We start from the raw sequence: 25,862 nt of genomic DNA on the forward strand, positions 1-25,862 counted from the left end.
TATTAATTAGAGTCCCAGGAGGTTTGAGTTAATTCCTGACAAGCCACTGTAGCACAAGTGGTTGCTTTGTGTGATTTCAGACTTTTACTCACACTCAGTATGTTTCACACACCTAATAATTTTTACACCATGGTGTAATAAAGTCTGAACTATGCAACATGTTCATAATTAGTTTAAAATTTAATATAATTTCCATAATTAGAATAATGTTTACCCAAAATATTTGTTCTTGTTTAATGGAGACAACAGCTGTGCATATCACAACATATTTGGAGTTCCTCCTATAAATTCTCTAGATGTTTTAGCTATACACCAGAGTCTGAGATACAGTCAGGGCCAGCTTTATTTCATGAGCAAAAAGATGTCATCAATGATCATGTGTTAAGTAGTTGGTCATTCAGTCCACCTGAGTTCATTAGTCCAATTACCGCACTCCTTATTTCCCTGTATCACAGCTTCTTCTGCCTCACACATGGGCATCAACTATTCTGCTGATTCTTTTTACCATTAATCTACACCAAGGGGTAATAGCCAATTAACCTTATCAGCACGTCATTGGGATGTGGATGAAAACCAAAAGTACAGAGAGATTTTGCAAACTCCATGTGGACAGCACCGAAGGTCAGAATCAGACCTGGAGTCATATGGCAAAACAAATTAAACATCTAAAAATAAACTGCAAATTCTGGAAATCTGAAATAAGAACAGAAAGCACTGGAAGTGAATGGCAGATATGGCAGCATTTGTGGAGAGAGAAACAGAGACATTGTTAGCATTTCAAATCAATGACTTGTCATCAGTTCTGAGACATTAACTCTGTTTCTCACTATACCGATAGTGCCTGACCTGCTAAGGATTTCCAACATTATTCATTTCAGTTTTATAATCCTGACGCTCACCATTTCATGGATAACTATAAATTTACTTATGTACTGTTGTTCTGTATTTGTTGTATATTTTAATATTGAGAAGCAGAATTTATTTTGTTGGTCTGGCCTTCATTCTCTCAGATCATCCTCTACTGCATATCAGTGACAATCATACCACTGCCATTGGCATTGATGTTACAAGGGAAAGGTGAATTTCAGGGCTGGAGAAACTTGATTTGTATATATGGATAACGACTCAAATCGGTTTGGTAAATATGAGTTGCCAGGATTAGAACATGTAAATATGATCAAGTGAACTGATGTTAGAGAAGAGATTGCTGGAAAAATATAAGGTAGTGCTGATGAAAAACGTTCATCAAAGAAAATCCATTGATATTCTGTAACAGATGCAGGAGCATGATGGTTATGTTATTAGATTAGAACTCCAGAGGATTTGGCCCAGTAGTCAAAGTCCCTATATTAGCTTAGAACTTGAATTCAGATTTTTAAATATAAATCTGGAATTTGAAAAAAAATGCCAGTAATGTTGATACATCTGTCTTTTAGTTGATGTAAGCCTACTCAAGTGGAAAATAGTTAAAGTAGATTCAACTCAAGAGAAATTTCTTTGCTGTTGGATGGTTTCAGGCATAGTAGACGTAATGGACTCTCATGCATGAAGTATAAACAATGAATACTGGGTAGCAAGAATAATTTAAGTGAATTCTCAGATACTGCTATCTCAAACTCTGCAACCCATTAAACATATAACGTGAGTTACCCAACTGTTTCTTATTTATATTGATTGGCTGACAGCACAACTATCAGATGTTTGAAGATGATTTTTCGAAGAGGAATGAGTAAGAGCAAGTGGTGGCTGTAAAAGATATGGCTTTGAATGTAATTCAATAAGTGAAGTATTTATCGAAGAAGAATAAACCCGGTTTTGTCCCTAAAACCCAGTATTTCTGAGCAGACCCAGTGGTTTCATTCATTGAAAAGGCAACAAAACTAGTCCAGTCCACATATTTATAGTCAAACACTTAAGACCTGAACCTTCTGTGTGATGGGGTACTGGTAATTATCAAGCCACTCTTTTGATATCCATCCCTTGGTGGAACTCCAACTTGACAAGATTCCCCAGCCTTTACCCTGAGAGACTGGCATAAGAATATTACACCAGTTGTAACACTCTACTGACTGTGTGGGGATTGTGGCTCTGGAGATAAAAGCAAAATTGATGTTAAGTTTATCTTTTTTTTAAGCTGCTAATAACTGGTCTTACTATTTTTTGTGTTTAAAGATTTCCTTCTATATATTTTTTTTCAGTATTTAAAAATTGCTTTGAATAACAAAGGGTTAAATATCACTTGTAGTTTAAACAATCAGTAAAGCTAGGGGTGGGAATTCACTAAGGGTCAATGGCATTTGAGGGGGCATTTGCTACTTCAGCATGGCACTGGAGTTTCTGCCCTTCTCAGACTCTTTACTTAGCTACAGTATGTTAAATTGATAAGTAAGTCAGTGGACGACATGAAAATTAATGGTGTGGAGAGCAAGGAGTGTTGTCCAAGGCCGCTGCAGATTATAGATCAGAGGGAATTTAATCCAGACGAGTGCATGGAGAAGTGTTTTGGGAAGTCAAAAAGGAATAAGACATATACAGTAAATGGTAGTGCAGTAAAGAACGTTGATGAATGGAAGGACTTTGCAGTTCAAGGCCATAGTTTCCTGTCATATCAGTTAAAGACTCAGATACATCATATATGTGGCCAAAGTCCTCTTTGATACGTAAAACAGCTCAGCATCTTAATGGGGCAATCGAGGAGCATGTGCACCACTACTATATGCCAATCGTTACTTTGCACAGGGAATGCTAAAATGTGAGGACTTCCTGATAACAAGGAAATGCATAATTTCCTTCAAGTTAGTATGACTTATTATGACAGTATGCAGTGCCAGTGTCAGGAACCGTAAAGGAAGCTTGGCTGGCACAGTATCCTAGTAGTCAACTCAACAGTTTACAGTACAGGTGACACAAGTTCAATTTCCACCACTGCCTGTGTAAGAGTTTCTGCATTCTCCCCATTACGGCTTGAGTTTCCCCCGGGTGCTTCAGTTCCTCCCATAGTCCAAAGATGTACCATTGTATCATTGTAAATTATCCCATGATTAGGCTGGGCTTAAATCAGGGGTTGATGGGTGGCGTGGCTCAAAGGGCCAGATGGGCCGTTTGCGCGCTGCATCTCAATGGAAAAATGGAATTAGAGTTGATGGGCAAAATTGTCAGTATCAATACAGTGGGCTGAAGGGCCAGTGTCTGTGCTGAACTGCCCAGGACTCTATTGGACTGAAGTGCAGGTGCTTTATACTACAAGATATATGCATCAAGTCAGGTAACTTTGAACTTGGTTGCCAACAAGAAATGACCACATGAAATTCCCTGATTATTGTTGTGCAGATTTCTTCACGTTCAGTGGATGCCCTTGTCATATATGTGATTATGTGTTTTTATCAGTGATCTGTTCTGCTACTACTGAGTATTTAGCTAAATGATAATATAACTTAAAGTTGGTAACTTGGAACTGTCAGTGCATACTGAGTACTGCCGTTTCTATCACTTCCTTCCTCTGTGAAAGACACTGTCAATTGGAATACACCACATAAAACTAAAGGTGATTACTTAAGCCAAGTAAATAATTCCTTCAAGAGAAGTGAGTGACATTTACAAATTATCATATCATGATACGGAAGGCCATTTGACTCGTCAGGTCTATGCCAGCTCTTGGCAGAGCAAGCCAATAAGTCCCATTCCCCCTCTCTTTATCTTGCTGCCCCCTTGCCACTTATATTCTTTCACACATACCCCATCAAATCCCTTTGATTTTATTCTTGTCATTACTGCTTAAACTACTATCATGTCTTTGGGATGTGGGAGGAAACCGGAGCAGAGGGTGGAATGTCACATGGCCATGGAAAGATGTGCAAACATCTGAAACTCTCTGGTTCTAACTGCTGTGTAAGTCTAGGGAAGACAATCTCTGACCCCATCAAACGTGTGAGATTGAGGTGCAAGCCCACCCTGAAACTCCCTGTTTGTGTGGAGGCTGCATGATTCATTATCCTATTATAAATAAGAACCACAAAATAACAGACAGTACACTACGTACAGTTAAACAACTTAGCTTTCTATTTCTTAATTCGAGTAATGGGTTAGTAAAGAAAAATCAAAAAAAAGAAAAGGGCCTATTTTAATAAAACGCACAAGCTGGAGCTCACTTTTCCCTTTTCTGATCCTCCTTTGATCTCTTTGAGCTTTGTCAGACCATGGCCCCACTCTGGGTCGAGTCCTACGACCTCTTCTCTCCGGCGCCTTCTCTCTTCATCTCCCACCGAACAAAAGACTCAGCTCACACCAACATCAGGCACACAACATGAAAACACACTCCCTTCATCGGACGGCTCACATTAACTCTAACCTGTTAACTCTAACCATAACCCAAACACTGCTTCTACAGTAAAACCATTACGTCAGCAGTGAAATCTTTCCCAGCGTGTTACACATCACACAGAGAGCACATGAGGTCAGAACAGAGCCAGGGCCCTGGAGCCGTGAAGGCACAATTACTACATGCTCCATGTGGCATTTTGCAAGGATCCATTTATTTTCCATCTTTAACTGACCGTGGTCATGTGGGTTTATTGATCTCTTACGTGGGTCTACCAGTCAATTCGGTCTTGATTTCCCTGGAAGGAATTAGGCTGAAGGGAATCCTGATCAAAATATATAAACTTATGAGGCATCTGGACAGAATAGATAATAAATGTTTCTAAGGGAAGGAGGTCTTTCCCCTAACGGTTAATATGAAATTTTATCTTGATTCCTGTTCGATTTGACTTTGAGAATGATGGCTAAAACCTGAAACAAATTAAGCACATGAGCAGCTGTGGGCAAAACATAAAATTTTTATCATCCACTGTGATTCTCTGAAAATGTTACTCAGCATTAGAAATTGAATGTCAATGCAGCATCACAGAATCTGTTATGGAAGTGAACCTACTGCTGTTCCTGAGACTTCCCTTTGCAAGCTTGAGCTCTGAACCTTCTGCGTGGCACGTTGCTGGGAGTCCAAGCAGCAGGGAAGACAGAGATTGTGGAATCATGTGAAGAGGGACAGTAACTGCATCTCCAAACAGAATGAAGCATTGAACTGAAGTGATGATTGACTCTCAATATTGGACTTAGTTCATACCTGCTTTGCACCATTTACATCAGTTCAACTTTGATGATGCTTGACATGGATGGCTTTGCAAGGGTAACATTGAACTAATGCTTCCTTTCTACACCACTGGATTAATGTACCTGACTGTGTATGACCTTACCCAAAGGCACAGTAGAATTTGCCCATTTGGCTTCCCTAAATTATTGACTGCAAAACAGAAAATGCTTTCTCTTCTCATGCAGTTTTCAGCTCCTATGTGTTCTGTGTTCTATAAAGTCAATCCTGGGTTTATTACCGACATGTATGCAAATCTCCAACTTGATCAATTATTTTACATTTTTATTTTCTCAGGTGATTTCCAGTTTGCAATCGCATCCGATGATAATTCCGAGTTTTGGCTCAGTTCTGATGAGAGTCCTGCAAATGCCAGGCTGCTGATACATGTGGGCAAGGTAAAGAATGTCATTTCATTCTCACTTATCTCGTCCAGAAGCCATTGTATGCAGTTCAATCACTGCCTTAAAGTGTCCTTGAGGATGCCTGAATTTTTTTTCCAGTTATATGGTAGCTCTCCAAGTATCCATCTTCTATGAAGGAGCATAAAAATGAAAACATACTATCAGGCTCCTACAATGAAGAGTTTGATGATGATGTCTGTGCTTTATCCTGTAATGTATGAGGGGTTATTAATAAGTTTGTGGCCTAAGGCAAAAGGAGTCAATTTTAGAAAACCTAGCACATTTATTTTTCAACTTAGTCCCCTCCTACATTTACACACTTAGTCCAGCGGTCGTGGAGCATATGGATCTTGGACCTCCAGAAAGTGTCCACAGCAGGGGTGATTGATAAGTTCATGGCCTAAGGTAGAAGGAAATGAGTTATAGAGCTCTCCTTCCATGCATATGCAGTCCAACTCTTTGAGTGATGATGCAGAAAGTTTGAAGTTAATAACTCATCCGGGTGATTGATAAGTTTGTGGCCTAAGGTAGAAGGAGCTGAGTTATTATAGCAGCAGGAATAGGAAGTCCAGGATCCAGCTGTACAAGGTGGGGTGCAGGCCAAGTCCTGTCCAGACTTGACAACTTCCTGTCAAGTCTGGAGGGAATGATGGTGTTGAACGCAGAACTGTAGTCCAAGAGCAGCATTCTAACACATGCATCCCTCTTCTCCAGGTGAGTGAGGATGATGGTTAGTTCTGTGGCTGTGACGTAATTGGTAGACTGGTTCCATCAGTAGATGAATTGTAGGGGGTCCAGTGTGGGTGGCAGCATGCTGCAGATGTAGTCTTTAACCAGCCTCTCAAAGCATTTGCTTATAATTCTGGTGAGTGTGATAAGGCGCTGATCGTTTAGGCATGCTACCTTGGTTTTGTTAGATACAGGGACAGTGATGGATGATTTGAAACAGGAGGGCACTACACACTGGGAGAGGTAGAGATTAAAAATGTTCAATAACACATTGTTCAGCATGCACTTTAAGGATGCGCACTAGGATGCTCTCGGGCCTTGCTGCCTAGCGGCTGCTGACACATTGGAATATTGTATGTATCTCAGCCTCAGAGACGACCAAGGAGCAGGTCTCGGTGGCAGCTCTCCTTGGGGGTTCAGTCCTATCAACCTTGAATTGGGCGTAAAAAAAACTTTTGGCTCGTCTGGGAGCGAGGTAGCAATGTTGGCTGTAGTGGTTGGTTTCCTTTTGAAGTCCGCGACAGTGTGCAGTCTTTGTCGTACGCTGTGTGTGTCATTGTCACAGAGTTGCAACTACATTTTGTGCCTGTGTTGCCATTTTGCCACCTTGATGGCTCTCCGTAAATCACAGTGGCTTCTCTTGAGTTCCTGTTGATCTCTGGAGGCAAAGGCTTTATCCCTTGCTCTGAGAGCAACACGCCAAGGCTTCTGGTTTGAGTAGACCTGGACTGATTTTTGGGGAACAATGTCTTTAATGCACTTCCAAATGAAGCTTGTGACCACCTCTGTGTATTCGGAGAGTGCTCAGCTCGTAATACCTCCCAGGTATTCTTGTAACATTGAGTCTGATTGATTGGACTAGCAGTGGATAGTTTTACTATGGCCGCTTCCTACTTCAATTTCTGCCCGTAGGCAGGTAAGAGCAAGTTGGAGTAACGGTCAGACTTTCCAAACGGAGGGCGGAGTAGGGCTGTGTAGCCATTGCGGAAGGGAGAGTAGCAGTGGTTGAGTATGCTTCCTCCCCGTGTGCTCACTTTGATGTGTTGGGAGAACTTCGGGTAAACTCTGGTCAGCAACACTTGATTAAAGTTTCCAGCAATGATGAAAGCAGCCTCTGGGTGTGCAGTTTCATGGATGTTGATAGTTTCGCAAAGTTCTTTAAGAGCCAGGTTGGTATCAGCCTGTGGTGAAATGTATACAGCTGTAATAATAACAGATGTGAATTCTCTAGGCAGCTAGAAAGGTCGACATAGCAGCATAATGTACTCCAGATTCAGGGTGCAAAAGGATTTGAGGGTGTGCATGCTACCTTGGTCGCACTAAATATTGTTTACCATGAAATATACTGTGTTTGGAGTGTACAGTTATTTAAATAGCGTCAGTTATGTGTGCTTGTGTTATGTTATTCATTTGGGATGCTGGCCGTTGAAGTAAAAAGTAATGATCTTTGACACTACTTCATGCAGCAAGGCATTATCAGTATTATGTGGCTGTGCTCATTTTCTTCATTTACAGTCAATCAATCAAAAGAACACAGAATACACTGAAGGATTTCCTCTGTTGATAACTATTAGGAACTAATGCAGTTTTATAGTACTGTGGCAGTTCTGTGTTTCATTTAAATACATAATTTACTATTGAATTAAAAAGTAGCTTGTGTCTTTTATACCTTTTTAATTATTTCCATGAAACTTTGGCTAATCGGGGCAACCATTTTATTGGCCCAAAATATATTGGTCCTGATGAGTTCCAGTTAACTGGAATCCACTATAGTTGTCTACTATTTTGTAAACTGACAATTACTCTTAATTAACATTGCTAAGCAGAGCAGTGTAATGGCTTCAATGCAATGATTGTGTCCTGCAAAGAGAAGAGCTTCCTTTCCAGGTCTTGAACCTTGTAGCCATTACATCAAGATGTTGCATTGTGCTGCAGCCATCCTATGTTAAAAATAATTCATGCACTTGCAAATCCTATTATTCAGAACTAAAATGAAAGCATATCATGTCTTAGTCCAGAGAGACTGCTAAAAAAGAGACAAAAGGAGGGGGTGAATTTCAGACAGGCCAAGTTTGTTGTCAAGTGTGTTGAGGTTCAGGTGCAATGAAAAACTTGCTTACAGCAGTATGACAGGCACTTAGGTTCAGACAACACACAATGTATAAATTATACATACACGAAACAATGAAGATTTAATAATGGTGCACTAAGTCATCAAGAGTACAGTGCACAATGGTGCAAGAAATGATCCATAATGTTCTGTTGCTGAGGTAGGAAAGTAGCTATTCCTGAAAGTGGCAGTGTGGGACTTCAGGCTTCTGTACCTTCTGCCCAATGCTTAGCAGTAAGAAGAGGTCATGAGCTGGATGGTGGGGAATCTTGATGATACAAAACTCAGAGTTTGCTAGGCAACAATGAACGCTGCTCTGTTAGATTTTTTTTTAGACCTAGACTACCTACAGCAGGCACGGCAAGGTACTAGAAAGATAACTTCAGTGTCATCTCAGCAAAATCATCCAAATTCACTGGAACTACCCAGAGACCAGCCATGCACCAGCACCTTCAGTGACCTGCTGCCCTCTCCGGCAATTCCCACATTGGCCCTATCGTTCGTCTCAGAATCCCTACAAAACTTGGGCTGAGGGAGGTCATCCTCAATTTTGAGGGTCTGTCTAAGAAAAAGATGAAATATTTCCAGCTGTTGACTTGGAGCTGTGTAGAGAGGTCTTATTTTAGTCTTCAGTAACTAAAGTAATATCTATAAAGCATCTGTTTTCCTAATCATTTAAGTTTAATTTATTTAGGTGGTCTGAATTGCTCAAGTGACTAAGAAGTATCTTCCTATCATTGCTTTTCAGCTGGGTACAGAGTGGGCTGCTCCAGGCGAGTTTACTAAGTTCAGATCTCAAGTTTCCAATCCAGTCCAGTAAGTACATTATTTCATTCAGAATTCACAACAACTAGACCAAGGGTCGGCAACCCGCGGCTCCGGAGCCGCATGCGACTCTTTGATCTCTGTGCTGCGGCTCCCCATAGTTTGTTAGTTTTTGAAATGTAATTCAAAATTTGAAGATTATGGTGATCTTGTACAATCTAAAAACGTTGTGGAGACCCCATTTCCTGGCACATCCGAACCAGCTCACAATTAGCCACCGTTCCGGCTAAGGGAGATAGCCTACGGAGGTTTGTGAGTACGTGTCTTTTGGAGCATCCGCGCCCACGGGGACGGGTTGAGGGAGGCTTTAAATCAAGGCTGTTTAGATCGAATAAAGTTACCTTTGACTGCAGTGTCTTTATTTTAGCGCTGCGTGTAGCGCTACACCGCTACAACGTGTTTTTTTATCGCTATTAATATACATCACCACTGCCAATGCCTGACACCCGCCAGTGCGCGCTTTCTTTTAATTCTTTGATCCAAGGTAGGCTACCTATGGAGTAACCTTCAACCCAACGTCTTTTTATCGGAGTTCAAAATGTTTTTGTTGCATGCAGAAATGTAATTTTGTTTACTCTGCAGGAGTTCATCAATTTCATAAATGCAACTCATTACAGTTTGTTTATACATAGCATAAAGGCAAAAAAAACCGTTGTATGCAGTGTTATTTCATTTTAAATGTCAAACGGGTTTTGTGGCTCCCAGTGTTTTCTTTTCTGTGGGAAATGGGTCCATATTGGCTCTTTCAGTGGTAAACGTTGCCGACCCCTGAACTAGACCAATGGCATCAGAGTAAAGCAAACCATATGACTTCAAACTGAAAGCCTACTTTAGTCTCAGTCATGTGGCTTACAGGTACTAACGTTTGAAGTATATGCTGCTGGCCCCTATCATTAGCAATCATGTTTTCACAACTTTTGAGTTAGGTTCAAGAATTAAGAAAGCATACAGATTTGAACTTTTCTTATTTGTTGCAATAATTGTGAATTAGAGTGGTGACAACTATTGGCAATGTTGATTATATATTATTTCTTGAGCTAATTTATCTGAGTCACCCACTGTATGAATTGTGCTGTTATGAATTGCCTACAGTGGCTGCACAAATAAAGGAAGAAGCAAAGATGCATTAGAGAAACATCTTCTATGTTTTGTTCATTTATTTTGGTGTGTGGCTGTCACTGATACTGTCACCTACAGAGTTTTGTCAAGAGCAGCTCAGTAAAGATGCTGGGAAGTATCCAACTTACCACCCAGGTGCAAAGCTGCTGTTATGGATCGATGTGATGGAAAAACAGAAAGAAATGATGCAAAAGTTTGCTTTGCAAATCAATCCATTTCCACACACACCTTTCCAGATGGTGTAACAACCCTGGAGTGGATCTTCTGTTGTATCTTTTTTAGCCAGTGTCAACCAGATGAGCACACAATATCACTGTATGCTTCAATATACTGTATATTGTTAACTTATCTGCTTCTTATATTCTACCTTTGAAAAGGGAGCTACTTTGATTCCAAATATAAACTATAGTCATATTTTCAGTAAAACAACAACTGAGGTTGTGAAATATCCTGAAACTTTTTGAGCCGCATTGTGCCAAGGGAAGCATAAGCCACATGTATCAGTATCGCGGTGGAATTACAGAGGCATGAGAGAGGAGCTTGCCCTGGTGGATTGGAGGAGGATACTGGCCGGGATGACAGCAGAGCAGAGGTGGCTGGAGTTCCTGGAAATAGTTCACAAGGCGCATGATAGATCTGTCCACAGAAGAAGTTCTCAAATGGCGGGGCCTGGCAACTGTGGCTGTCAAGGAAAGTTAAGGACCCCATAAAAGGACAAATAAGGTAAAAAAAAAAGTGAGTGGGAAGTTGGATGATTGGGAAGCTTTTAAAATCCAACAAAAGGCAACTAAAAAAGCTTTAAAAAGGGAAAGGATGAAATATGAGGGCAAACTAGCCAATAATATAAAGCAGGATACTAAAAGTTTTACTGTTATATAAAGAGTAAAAGGGAGGTGAGAGTTGATATTGGACCACTGGAAAATAATGCTGGTGAGGTAGTAATGGGGGACAAAGAAAAGGCAGATAAATTTAATGTGTACTTTGCATCTGTCTTCCCTGTGGAAGACACCACCACCTTTGTTATTACAAAGGAAAACGTGCTAGGTAAGCTCAAAGGTCTTAAGGTGGATAAGCCACCTGGACCAGATGGACTACATCCCAGAATCCTGAGAGAGGTTGCTGAAGCGTTAATGGATGCATTGACCATTATCTTTCAAGAATCACTTGATTCTGGCATGGTCCCGGAGGAATGGAAATGTCACTCCACTCTTTAAGAAGGGAGGAACGGAAAAGAAAGGAAATTATAGGCCAGTTAGCCTAACCTCAGTGGTTGGAGTCATTAAGCATAAGATTTCGAGGTACTTGGAGACTTATGATAAAATAAGTCAAGTCAGCATGGTTTCTGTGAAGGGAAATCTAGCGTGACAAATCTGTTAGAGTTCTTCGAGGAAGTATCAAGCAAGGTAGACAAAGGAGAAGTAGTAGATGTCATTTACTTGGATTTTCAGAAGGCATTTGATAAGGTTGCTTATCAAGATAAAGTTCTATGGTGTCACAGGAAAGATACTGGCATGGATAGAGGAATGCAGGAGGCAGTGCATGGGAATAAAGGGGGTCTTTTTTGGCTGCCAATGACTAGTGGTGTTCCTCAGGGGTCAGTATTGGGACTTCTCACATTGTTTGTCAATGTTTAGGATAATGGAATTGATGGCTTTGTCATAAAGTTTGTGGATATTACAGAGGGGCAGTAGCGCTGAGGAAACAATGCAAGTGCAACAGGACCTAGACAAATTGGAAGAATGGGCAAAAATGTGGCAGAAGGAATATAGTGTTGGAAAATGGATGATAATGCGTTTTGGTAAAAGGAACAATAGTGTGGACTATTATCTAAATGGGGAGAAGGTTCAAACATCAGAGGTACAAAGGGACTTAGGACTCCTCGTGCAAGACTCCCAGAAGGTTAATTTACATGTTGAATCTGTGGTAAAGAAGGCAAAATGCAATCTGGTATTTATTTCAAGGGGAATAGAATATAAAAGCAAGGAGATAATGCTGAGGCTTTATAAGACACTAGTCAGGCGACTCTTGGAGTATTGTCAACAGTTTTGGGTCCCATATCTCAGAAAGGATGTGTTGGCATTGGTGAGAGTCCACAAGAGGTTCACGAGGATGATTCTGGAATTAAGGGGTTAATATATAAAGAGCGTTTTGCAGCTTTGGGCCTGTATTCACTGGAAATTAGAAGAATACAGGAGAATTTCATTGAAACCTACGGAATGTTGAAAGGACTAGGTAGGGTGGGTGTGGAGAGGATGTTTCTTATGGTGAGGATATCTGAACTAGAGGGCACAGCCTCAAAATTGAGGGGTGACCTTTGAGAACACAGGGTAGTGAACTTGTGCAATGTTCTGCCACATACTGTGGTGCAGGCCAACTCCCTGGTTATATTTAAAACAGAAATTGAAAATTTCCTGATCAGTCAGGGCATCGAGGGATATAGTGGCAGGGCAAATGTATGGGGTTGAGTAGGATTTGGGATCAGCCATAATGGAATGGCAGAGCAGACTTGATGGGCTGAATGGCCTAATTCTGCTCCAATGTCTTACTGTCTTACGGTCTTAAGAATCAGTGGTGGGGAAAATGATGCAAACACTGTTCCAATGTCAGCAGTATTCTTACTGATAAATGAGGGACAGACAGAAAAACTTTTTTTCTGAACTTTTTGACTGAACTACGTGAAAAAAAACAACACAGAGAAAGCTACACTAGACTAAAATGCACAAATACAGTGCAGGCATTGCAATAAGTAATAAACAGGACAATAGGGCAAGCTGTCAGGCTTTGGGTATTGAGGATTCTGATAGCTTAGGGAAGAAACTGTTACATAGTCTGGTCGTGAGAGCCCGAATGCTTCGGAGCCTTTTCCCAGATGGCAGGAGGGAGAAGAGATTGTATGAGGGGTGCATGGGATCCTTCATAATGTTGTTTCCTTTGTGGATGCAGCGTGTTGTGTAAATGTCTGTGATGGCAGGAAGAGAGACCCCAATGATCTTCTCAGCTGACCTCACTATCCGCTGCAGGGTCTTGCGATCTGAGATGGTGCAATTTCTGAACCAGACAGTGATGCAGCTGCTCAGTATGCTCTCAATACAACCCCTGTAGAATGTGATGAGGATGGGAACAGAAATATATTGTTATATGGTGATGAGGTAACGTTATCAAAATATGTAAGATCCTCAGGCCACATGACCAAATAGATGTGTCCAATCCTGAGGGAATCTGAAAAGAAGGCATGTTATTAAAAGGTAAGGAGGCTGTCATTTATACCTGAGGTGAGCAGAAATCCCCTCACTCAAAAGGAGGTTAATCTTTGGAGTTCTTTCCCCTGGAGATCTGTGCAAGCTAAATCATTGGAGTTATTCAGAGCAGTGGTTCTCAAACTTTTTCTGCTCTTGGCCCGATGGTGGCTTTCATTTACCTCTGTGGCCCTCACCCTTCATAACTCTCCATTAGTTGCTCAAGTTCATTGGTTAACTGTACTAATTATTCTAATATACAATCAATATTTATGCTTTTAACAGGTTATAAGTATTATTATATGCTAAATATAATGTTACAGGTAATTATGAAAAGTAAAACTTATTTCAAGGCTCTGAATAGGATGCTTTATTTATAATATATGTAATATTCTTCCAACTAGCAATGAAAAAGTGCTTAATATTGTTACTTAGGCTATTTAGTGATACCTTGAGACTGATGCAAACTACCAAGTTTTTGAATATCTGGTTGCAACTTGGTTAAAGATAATCAAAGGTCACCTCTTGTCACTGCATCAAGACAATTATGAGTTTTTCATAGCAGGTGAAGAGCATGACTAAAACCACATTCGACTAGACAAGAGGTGGGAAATCCAGTTAAAGACAAACTTTGCTTTCTCCCAGAGCTGTGGAAACTTTCTTTGAATACCACTAGTGCTCAAGATCGCATTTGTCCAGAAATCTTGCTTGGTTCGGGTTCGTTTGAATTTTGCTTGAGCTGTTGTATCATTCTGGAGCTCAATAAGGCATTCTTGCAATGGGATCTCAACATCATTCACGTTCACCCCAAACAGATCCACCACCCATTCTGAAATATGCATCTCTAGCAGGTCTCTGAACCAAAATTCCCTATCAGTGTGCAGTTGCTTCAAATGATAAAGATACACAATCAGATTATCATCTTGCAATTCTTTTGTAAGAGTGGCCAGTGAAGGAAATTGCATAAACTCACAGCATCCAATATTGCTGGTGAAAAGTTTGAGTTTTCCAAGGGTAAGTGGTAATAGTCTCTTTTCATGATGAGATTGCAGTTTTTTCCTTGTAACTATCTGTTTAATAAATTCAGCTTTTCAAATATATCTGACAAGTAAAATATGTCAGACTTTGCAGCAGCAATTTGTTCTCCAAGCTGCTTATCACTTAGAAATGCTACAATACTATCAAGAAAAGTGAATTGAACTTCCTTTCAAAATATGTTAAGTATCACGGACATAATGGAAGATAGTGATGTATCGGTAGACTTCATGCATTCTCGCCTCTCTGCAGTTTAGCCGTTTCTGGCAACTGATACCTTTGCAGTAACTGCAGCCTTCGTTTCTAAGTGTTATAACTCGCAGGGGTCAGTGGACAGCAAAGAGAACCAGCCTCCAGCTGCAGGCAGCACCACCCAATCTGCAGTTTGTGATTTGGGGGTGGAATATGGAGTGGGGCTCAGCCAGGGCTCTGCGTGCTGCAGGGTGTGACCCATGATTTGTGCATGGTCAGAAAGGAGCAGAGAGAAAGATTGATGTCACACACACACACACACACACACACACACACACACACACACACACACACACACACACACACACACACACACACACACACACACACACACACACACACACACACACACACACACACACACACACACACACACACACACACACCTGTTTTCCTGCCTCACTTGCATCATCTAGCATATTTTCCCATTCATTTAATTCAGGGTCCCAATTAAATTACATATATTCATTTCTTTTTATTTATATATTTTAGTAATATTCCATTAAGACAGTAAACTGATCATAGCCTATTCAGATACTCTCGTGGCCCCCAGTTTCTTGTTTACTACTTATGGCCCCTACAAAATCCAGCATGGCCCATGGGCCATATGGCTCACATTGAAAACCACTGACTTGGAGAGTTCAGGAGTCTGAAACAGAATGTGAAGCCTAAAGTAGATTAGTCAGATACAATTTGAATGGAAAGGCATGCTTGAGTGACTAGGTAGCCTACTCTTACTCCCGTTTTGACATTTCCTGTTTTCTCCAGAATCCATGGAATTTTGGTAGATAACAGCCAACTGATTACCTGCCACTTCTGGTAAGATCCTATGATGCAGGTCATCACGTCCAGAGGACTTGTTGGACTTGTTTGCTGAGTGCTGAAGTGCTCAAGATTGCAGGCCAGATCCACCTGAACATCCTCCTGAGACCCTCACTATCACAAAGCTGGTCCTCAGCCAAGTTCATTCACTTACCTGATTCTGAGAAATAGTTGAGGGAAGAGAACTCAGCAAAGGCTCAGGAACCAGACAACATCCCAGCTTTAGTACTGCAAGTTTGCTCTTTAGATGGTATACTTGGCAAAGTACTGAAAATATGTGAAATCCGACCGGCTGGAGTGTTCAAAGACATCTTTAACCTCTCATTGCTGCAGTCAGAAGTTGCCATCTGCTTTAAAGTCATTGACTTGCCCAAGAAGATCAGGGTGAGATGCCTCAATAGCTGTCACGCAGTAACAGTTCCCAAAATAAACAGATTATGAATTGTGAAGACCAGCTACGGTAAATAATAGTCTAAACCTGAGTTAGTAGCAGTAAGTAAGTATTAATATTGTGTATGTAAGTTCCAGGTACTCGATCAGACAACATAATCATAACTAAAAGCTAAAATTCCTGGAATTGGCGTACAGGGCATTAGTGTCTGAAAGAAAAAGGCAATTTGAGTTTTACAAATACTCTTTTCCTCTACCTCCCATACAAGCTGAACTGTTTACCTGTTCTACTTGAGAACACTGATTGATCCACTTGCTCAAAAAGTGTTGCTTTTATTTCATATTTTGGAAATTTACCATTTTCTGAATTTGTTCTCCCAGCTATCTGAGCTCTAGTGATCAAGAAAATTGTCAGATTAGAAGAACTGCTGATGATCTTTGTGTTTTTGAGGCTCTGCTCTTTCATCATTGTCTATCACCTGCCAGTGAGCCCTGTTTGTATATTGCCTCCAGTCAATTGGTAATGTGCATCTAAAAGTGTCTTCAAGATGCACAGCATTTAACATTTCCCATTCCTTAATTGGCAAATTGCTGCTGCCAAATTGAATTCTGTTTTGTTTTGAGTAATTGTAAAGTGCTGGAGACCAGAATAGCTGTTTAAGGAACAGACATGTAGAGATTATATTCAGGGATTCTGAGCACCAAATGACATGTTTACAAAAAAGCTAGCTCCTTTGATGTATTGCAGATTCCTTAATGAAGGATCTTATTGTGAGAGGTAGGTACATTTCCATTTAGTTGTTTTGCACTGTATCTTTATTTATGGTAGTGAATGCATGCAATGCCTACCTTGTTATTGAGTGCAGCTTAGGTGATTTGAAATGCTTATTTTGAATACAGTACACAGTATAGATACAATATATATAAGCTGAAACAGATAATGTATCTTTGAAATAATTATCTCTTTCAGCTTATGCATATTGTAGCTTAGAAAATCAGAATGAAAATGAGGCAGAATAAGAGTTTCTTATACTTAGCAAAATGACATACATAGGAATTCCACTGCAAAATGATGGGTGTGTCAGAATGACTAAGAAACAGTAGACCATCAACCCCTTGACAATATTTTATTCTAAATTCTGATTGTCTGGTATAATATTTTTTCAGATGCTTTATGAAAGTTCATCCATACAACATGCACTGGCTCACTTTAATCAGTCTTTTCTGTTACCTTGTCAAAGAACTCAATTAAGTTTGTCAGACACAATTTTCCTTTCATATATCTGGCTGGCTGGCCCTTACTAACCCCTGTTACTCTAAGAGAGAATTAATGCTGTCATTAATCTCCAACAGTTTTTGAACATCTGACATTGTACAGATTCATCGAGTTTATCTTTCTCCCCTTCCTTGAACTAGGATGTAATATTTGCATTCTTGAGGTCCGGCACCTCTTTTGCAATCAAATATTGTATGTCTAACATACCAAAGAGAGATGTTATGGATGCAATGGGAGATGAGGACCTCGGTACAATAGTTATCGCTAAAAAGGTAGTGCTGAGCAAACTTGTGGGTCTAAAGATAGATAAATGCCCTGGTCCTGATGGTATGCATTCCAGGGTACTGAAAGAAATGGCAGAAGTTATAGTACAGGCTTTGGTGATAATTTGTTAAAATTCTCTGGATTCTGGCAGGTCCTGGCAGATTGGAAGACGGCGAATGTCACACTACTGTTCAAAAAAGGATGTAGGCAAAAGGCAGGTAACTGCAGACCAGTTAGTTTAACATCTTTAGTTGGGAAAATGCTTGAAGCTATCATTAAAGATGAAATAGTGAGGGATCTGGAAAGAAATGGATCCATCAGGCAGATGCAGCATGGATTCAGCAAAGGCAGGTCCTGTTTGATAAAGTTACTGGAGCTCTTTGAGGAGATAACGAGTACAGTGGATAGAAGGGAACAGACATTATTTACTTGGATTTCCTGAGGGCATTTGATAAGGTGCTGCATTAAAGATTTATCCATAAAATAAGGATGCATAGAGTTGGGGGTGATATATTAGCATGAAGAGAGGATTGATTAACTAATAGAAACAGAGAGTTAGGATACATGGGTGTACCTGTCGTTGGAAATCATTGGTGAGCGGTGTGGTGCAGGGGTCGATGTTGGGCCCACAAATGTTCATGGTATACATTAACAATCTGGAAAAAGGGACTGAGTGTAGTGCATCTAAGTTTGCTGATTATTTAAATTGAGCGAAAAAGCAAAGAAGATACAAAGAGTCTGCAGAGAGATATAGATAGGTTAAGTGAGTGGGCAAGGGTCTGGCAGATGGAGGACAATGTTGGTAAATGCAAAGTCATCCACTTTGGAAAGAAAAATGAAAGAGCAGATTATTATTTAAATGGTAAAAAAATTGCAGCATGCTGCAGTGTAGAAAGACTTGGGAGTGCTGTGCATGAATCACAAAAGGTTGATTTGCAGATGCATCAGGCTATCAAGAAGGCAAATGGAATGTTGGCCATTGCTGGAGGGATTAAATTTAAGAGCAGGGAGGTCATGCCACAACTGTACAAGGTACTGGTGAGGCTGCACCTGGAGTACTGTGTGCAGTTCTGGTCTTCTCACTTGAGGAAGGATATACTGGCTTTGGAGGCGGTGTAGAGGAGGCTCACCAGGTTGACTCGAGAGTTGAGGGGGTTAGACTATGAGGAGAGATTGAGTCACCTGGGACTGTACTCGCTGGAATTCAGAAGAATGAGAGGAGATCTTACAGAAACATAAAATTATTAAGGGGATTCATAAGATAGAGGCAGAAAAGTTGTTTCCACTGATAGGTGGGACTAGAACTAGGGTACATAGCCTCAAGGTTCGGGGGAGCAAATTTAGGACGTAGATGAGGAGGAACTGATTTTCCCAGAGAGTGGTGAACCTGTGGAATTCTCTGCCCAATGAAGCAGTGGAGACTACCTCACTAAGTATAAGGTTGGATAGATTTTTGCATTGTAGGAGAATTAAGGGTTAAGGGGAAAAAGCAGGTAGGTGGAGATGAATCCTCGGCCAATCAGCCAGAACCTTATTGAATGGCAGACCAGGCTTGATGGGCCAGATGGCCTACTCCTGCTCCTATTTCTTATATTCTTATATTGTGGTCAGAACTGCATTGAACATAGAGCAGTACAGCATAGGAACTTTGGTTCAGAATGTCTGTGCCAACCATAATGCCAAGTTAAAATAAATCTCTTCAGTCAGTACATGATCCATAACCCTTCATTCCCTGTATATTCATTTGTCTATTTATTTATCTCTTAAACACCGCTCACGTGTCACCCTGACAGCCTGTTCAAAGCATCTACCATCTCCACACCTCCTTTAACTTTCCCCTTTCAATGTAAACCTATACTCTTTATTTTACATTTCTGTCCTGGAAAACAGACTCCAACAATCTAGCTGATCTACACCTCTCGTAATCTTATTTGGTTTTATCTTGTTACTGCTCAGCTTTGATGCTCTAGAGAAAATTATCTAAGTTTGTTCAGCCTCATAGTGAATACAGTCCATTCCATCTGTACAACCCTGTTCTGCATCCTCTCCAAAGCGTCCACGTACCTCCTATAGTGTGCCAACCAGAAAATTCACACAATACTCCAAATTTTCAAGATTTTATACTCAGTGCCCCTCCAGATAGAGAATACCATTCATCTTCTTTGTGGCCCCAACTACTTGTGTTCCTGCTCATAGTAAGCTATGGACTTGCATCCCAAGATCCCTCAGTATATCAATGTTTCTAAGGCTTAGTGTTTTACTCAATATATTCCTCTTGTATTCAACCTCCCAAAATTCTTACCTTATACGTTTCTGGGAAAAGTTCATCTACTGTTTTTCTATCCAAGTTTTCAACTGATGTATATTTTGCTTTGAGAACCTTCCTCGCTATCCACAAAATTTCACCAATTTTTGTGATATCAGCAAGTGTACTGATCAGACTACCTATGTTTTCATTCAGATCATTAATATATATCACAAACTCATTTTCTCCCTCCAATTTTCCCTTGCAATTTTTGTATTGTGTCTGTTTTTGATGTTGTTCTGTATCTGGCATCTGTCGTCAATCTCCCTTTTCCCGGCTTCCTCAAAGGCCTTTCCATGCTAATTTACACGTTTCCTGAGCAGTTTTTTGTGTGCAGTCCTACCAAAATGTTGCTTATAGTCATAGAGTCATTGAAAAGTACAACATAGAAACAGGCCCTTCAGCCTATCTAGTCTGTGCTGAACCATATAAACTGCCTACTCCCATCAACCTGCACTGGGACCATAACCCTGCATATCTGTATCTTCCGTGTACCTATCTAGACTTCCCCTAGATGTTGAAATCGAGCTTGAATGCACCACTTGCATGGGCACTGATCATTGACATTAGTTTGCTCCCATTGCAGCACATTTAGCTTTGCTTTTTCCTTGGCCCTTTCAGCACTAGTGTTGTATTATCACTGTATTTTGGAGGTTCTTCCACTCTGAAACCATGTCAGCGGCACAGACTTCTTTTCTTACAGTATTTTCAAACCTACGAATCAGGGTCAGGTTTATTATCACCGATGTATGTTGTGAAATTTGTTTTGTGGCAGCAGTAAAGTACAATATACAAAAATTACTATAAGTTTCAATATAAAAAATAAGTGCAAAAAGAGAGCAAAATGGTGAGGTGGCGTTCATGGGTTCATTGGACAGTTCAGAGATCTGTTAGCGGAGTGGAAGAAGCTGTTCCTAAAGTGTTCATTGTGGATCTTCAGGGTCCTGTACCTCATCCCAGATGGTAATAATGAGAAGGGGGCATGTCCCAGATGGTGAGGGTCCTTCATACAGGATATGCCCTCTTATTACCACCACCTTAAGACATTACCCTTTTAAGATGTCCTTTATGGTGGAAAGGCTAGTGCCCATGATCAACCTGGCTGAATCTACAATCCATTGCAGAATAAATAATTTCAACATTCCCACTTCTTGTCTTTGCAAATTGCCCACGTTGACCTGGATTTGTCTCTGACAGCAAAATCATCAATTTTCGTATTTCTTTGTAAGTACCTTTTGCAGACCTGTAGATTGTTCTTCAAGGTTGTATGATACATGCTGCTCTGGGCAGGATTCTTTACTAGCCTACTGAAATCAGTGAACTTCTAGTTTGCCTCCTCCATCCTAGATATTTCTTTGATTTTCCATGTGAAACTCTTCCCAAGAGTCCTGTCGCTTTCAGATTGCTTACATCCCTCACTATAAAAAGTTCTCTGTTTCCACTATAGTATCTGTTGTGAGTGTAATTATAACAATGGCAGGTAATAGCCAAGATCAAAATCAAGTCATAGTTGATTTTCAGGGCTTATTCTTTATTGAGCATTTTGATTTCTTGTACTTCAAACTGATGCTTGTATATTGCGCTTTTTATTGCAGTACTGTTCTCTTCGATAAAGCTTCTTCAGATACATTTAATGACTGCCTTTTCATAGGAAATGTCTGTATGCCAATTATAGGTATCTATCTGATGATCTTTCATGGATTCTTTGGAATATCACTGAATCATGTTATTTGTGAACCACACTTGGAGAAAGCAAGAGGAAATGGGAAATATCCAGTTCTGTAGCTCTTGCCAACTAGACTCATGATTGGACAAGGTTGCATTGCCCGTGCGACAATAGATCAGTGTGAATTACCATCTTTTTTTTTTGCGGACTGGCACTTACTAGAAATAACTTCTGAAGGACAATAATAGAGACTGAAAAATTGCTTCTGATGGTAGAAGGAAAGAGTTTGCATTGATGTGGCATGTTTCATGGGTCTCAGGACTTCATAAAGCATTTTACGAGCAATGAAGCCCCAACCACCACCTTACCCCATTGTAGTTACCCTCTCACCCCTTTCCTTCTCTTTCTCCACATTCATGACCTGCCTTGGTTCCCCATCCCCACTTCCTTCCCTTTCTCCTCATCGAGCAGATTGCTTTGTCTTCAGCCATTTACCTCTTAGACCATAAGACCATGAGGTATAGGAGCAGAACTAGTCCATTCAGCCCATCAAGTGTGTGCTTCCCCGGTCCATTGTGGCTGATATATTATCCCACTCTACCCCATTCTCCAGCCTTCTCCTCGTAACCTTTGATACCTTTACTAATTATGAACCTAACAAATTCTGCTTTAAATATAACTAATGACTTGGCTTCCACAGCCATCTGTAGCAATGAATTCCACAGATTCATCACCCTCTGCCTTAAGAAATTCCTCCCTATCTCTGTTCTAAAAGGATGTCATTCTATTCTGAGCCTATGTCCTCTGGTTCTAGACTCACCCACTACTGGAAACATCCTCTCCACTTCCACTCAAGCGAGGAGCTACATTTTCAATAAGTTTCAATACCCCCCCCCCCCCCCATTCTTCTAAATTCCCTTGAGTACAGGCCCAGAGCTATCAAATGCTACTCATATGTTAACTCTGTCATTCTCTTAAACCTTCTCTGGACCCTCTCCAATGCCAGCACATCCTTCTTAGATAAGGATCCCAAAACTGCTCACAATGCTCCAAGTGCAGTTTGACCAATGCCCTTATAAAGCCTCCGTATTACATCCTTGCTTTTGATACGAACCCTGTAACTGGGTCACTTACCAGCAAAGATAGAGAGGTCCTTCGAAGTCTGATGATACTATTTTTAACAGTATTTATTAGTAAAAATACACAAAAAATAATATCAATGCAAATATACAGATAACATACGTCATCAATACTAAATCTAAAAGTGCGGGTATAATAATAATCAATAAGAAATAAGCTCTATCATTGTCTAGGGGATAATGTATTGTCCGATGGAAATATAAAAGTCACTCAGTTCCTGCAGGCTGCAGCCTTTGGGGACCGCTGGGTTTGCAATGGTTGGAGACGGAGAGAGATTTTGAGAAACTTGCCGGCTTTCCTTTTATGATTTTGATCCATCAGAGTCTCGTTGGTGTGGCTGTTCACTTGTGGTCTCTCCTTTAGCTAAAGCCGTTCTTCCGTGGCGAGCCCGCTAATCCCAGGCAAGGGAAGGACGCACATGAGCCCCCCGCCGGCTGTCGCTGTTGAACACTGTCATGGGATTTCTAGCGTTTCTACTGGTGCGTCCAAAGGGGTTGTTCCCCAGACCCTCTTTTATCCTTACTCACGGGGTCTCAGATGTCAATCAGGTTGGGATGGTGCAATCCCTCAACCAGCCCACTCTGGTCGTCCCCTGAGGGGCTTCAATGAATAGTACAGTACTCAATACACAATTCCGTCTCCAAGAGACAATAGCCATTATCTGTGGTTCTGTTTCGCTGAGGCCAGGACACATTCCAAACCTTGTGGATTCTCTCTCATTTCCTGGGTCCCAGACCCGAATTAATAGCGAGCTTGCGATTATCAAAAAGGAGGGGGCGACTTTGTACCCTTCATGAGTTGTGGCACATTCGTAACACTTTTATATTCCAGTCCTTTATTCCTCTCAAAATAAATGCAAACATGATATTTGCCTTCCTTACCACTGACTCAACTTGCAAGTTACGAGGGGTGATTGATACTTTTGCGGCCTAAGGTTGAAGGAGTCAATTTTAGAAAACCTAGTACATTTATTTTTCAACATAGTCCCCTCCTACATTTACACATTTAGTCCAGTGTGGCCTAAGGTAGAAGGAGGTGAGTTATACAGCTTTCATTACATGCACATGCAGTTCAATTCTTAGAGTGATTATGCAGAAAGCTTGAAGTTAATAACTCATGGGGGTGATTGATAAATTCATGGCCTAAGGTAGAAGAAGATGAGTTATTAACTTCAAATTTTCTGCATAATCACTCAGAGTTGAACTGCATGTTCATGTAATGAGAACTGTATAACTCATCTGCTTCTACCTTAGGCCACGAACTAATCAATCACTCCTGCTGTGGACACCTTCTGCAGGGCCAAGATTTGTATGCTTCACAACCGCTGGACTAAGTGTGTAAATGTAGGAGGGGACTATGTTGAAAAATAAATGTGCTAAGTTTTCTAAAATTGACTCCTACCTTAGGCCACAAACTTATCAATCACCCCTTGTAAATTTTAGCCAATCCTGCATGATGACTCCCAAGACCCTCTGTACCTCTGATTTCTGAAATTTCTCCCCATTTAGAAAATAGTCTGTGCCTTTGATCCTTCTACCCAAGTGCATGGCCATACATTTTCCTACACTATATTCCATCTGCCATTTCATTGCCCATTCTCCTAATCTGTCTAAGTCCTTCTGCCGACTCCCTGCTTCCTCCCCACTAACTGCCTGTTCACCTGTCTTCATACCTCCACAAACTTTGCCACAGAGCCATCTACTCCATCATTTAAATTATTGATATATTGCATTTAAAGAAGCTGTCCCAACACTAGTCACTGGCAGCCAACCAGAAAAGGTCTCCTTTATTCCATTCCTTTGTCTCCTGCCAGTCAGACAATGCTCTATCCATGATAGTATATTTCCTGTAATACCATGGGTTCTTATCTTGTTTAACAACCATATATGCGGCACCTTATGAAAAGCCTTCTAAAACTCAAAATAAACAATATCCACTGACACTCTGTTGAATATCCGTCCTCTTATGTCTTCAAAGAACTTCAACAGATTTGTCAGGTAACATTTTCCCTTAAGAAAACCATGCTGACTTCAGCCTATATTATCATGTGCCTCCAAGTACTCTGAACTTCTTCCTTAATAATGGACTCCAACGTCTTACCAACCACTGAGGTCAGGCTAATTGCCTATAATTTCCTGTCTTTTGCCTCTTCCTTTCTTACAAAGTGGAGAGGCATTTGTGATTTTCCAGTCCTCCACAAACATTCCAGAATCTAGTGATTCTTGGAAGATCAGTACTAACTATTGAGCATGAAAATCCCAAAAGATCAGCAGTTTCTGAGATACTTAAATCACCCATCTGGCATCAACAGTCATTAACTGAAATCACATTTCTGATGTTTAGTCTGAACAATAATTGAACCACTTGACCATGTCTGCATAGTTTTTTGCATTGTTGCTGTCACATGATTGGCGATTTAAATATTTGCATTAATAAGCAGATGTACAGGTGTACCTAATAATGTGGTCACTGAGTGTGTCAAGGTTAAGGAAACTTTCCTGAGTACATTTGACAAACTGTCCCATCCAGTCCTTTTACAGTATGGGAGTGCCAGCCAATAAGAGGAAAACTAAAATCACCTACTATTACAACCTTATCTCTCTTGCATCTGTCTTCAATCTCTCTGCAAATTTGCTCCACTAAATCCTGCTTTTAGGACGTCTAAAATATAATCCCATTAATGTGTTATCCCTTGCTTATTCCTGAGTTTAACTTGCACAGCCTCCATAAAGGAGCTATCAAATCTATCTTGTCTGAGCACTGCCATGACATTTTCCCTGATCAGTAATGCCACCCGTCCCCCTTTAATCCCTCCCACTCCATTATATCTAAAACAACAGAACTCCAGAACATTGAATCAGAATCAAAAGTACATATGCACACATCAGGCATAATTAAAGTAAATAAGAAGTGCAAAAACAGGAGGATAAAACTGAGGGTAATGTTCATGGATTCATTGAAAATTGAGAAATCTGTTGGTGTAGGGGAAGAAGCTGTTCTTGAAACATTGAGTGTGTGTCTTCAGGCTCCTGTATCACCTACTTGATGGTAACAATGAAAAGAGGGCATGTCCTGGGTGATTGGAGTTGTCAATGATGCATGCTGCGTTTTGGAATCATCATCTTTTGAAGGTGCCCTTGATG

General features: G+C 40.6%; 1 protein-coding gene across 1 annotated transcript in view; it reads left to right on the forward strand.

Moving 5' to 3' along the window:
- Positions 1 to 25,862, forward strand: part of b4galnt4a (beta-1,4-N-acetyl-galactosaminyl transferase 4a) — an 819,684-nt gene that overhangs the window by 496,133 nt on the left and 297,689 nt on the right. Inside the window, exons 6-7 of the mRNA XM_059975496.1 lie at positions 5,444 to 5,544; positions 9,138 to 9,205. Coding sequence (XP_059831479.1) covers positions 5,444 to 5,544; positions 9,138 to 9,205 — 169 coding nt within the window. The remainder of the gene's footprint in view (positions 1 to 5,443; positions 5,545 to 9,137; positions 9,206 to 25,862) is intronic.

The sequence above is a fragment of the Hypanus sabinus genome, chromosome 7 (genome assembly GCF_030144855.1).
Source record: "Hypanus sabinus isolate sHypSab1 chromosome 7, sHypSab1.hap1, whole genome shotgun sequence".
Classification (NCBI taxonomy): domain Eukaryota; kingdom Metazoa; phylum Chordata; class Chondrichthyes; order Myliobatiformes; family Dasyatidae; genus Hypanus; species Hypanus sabinus.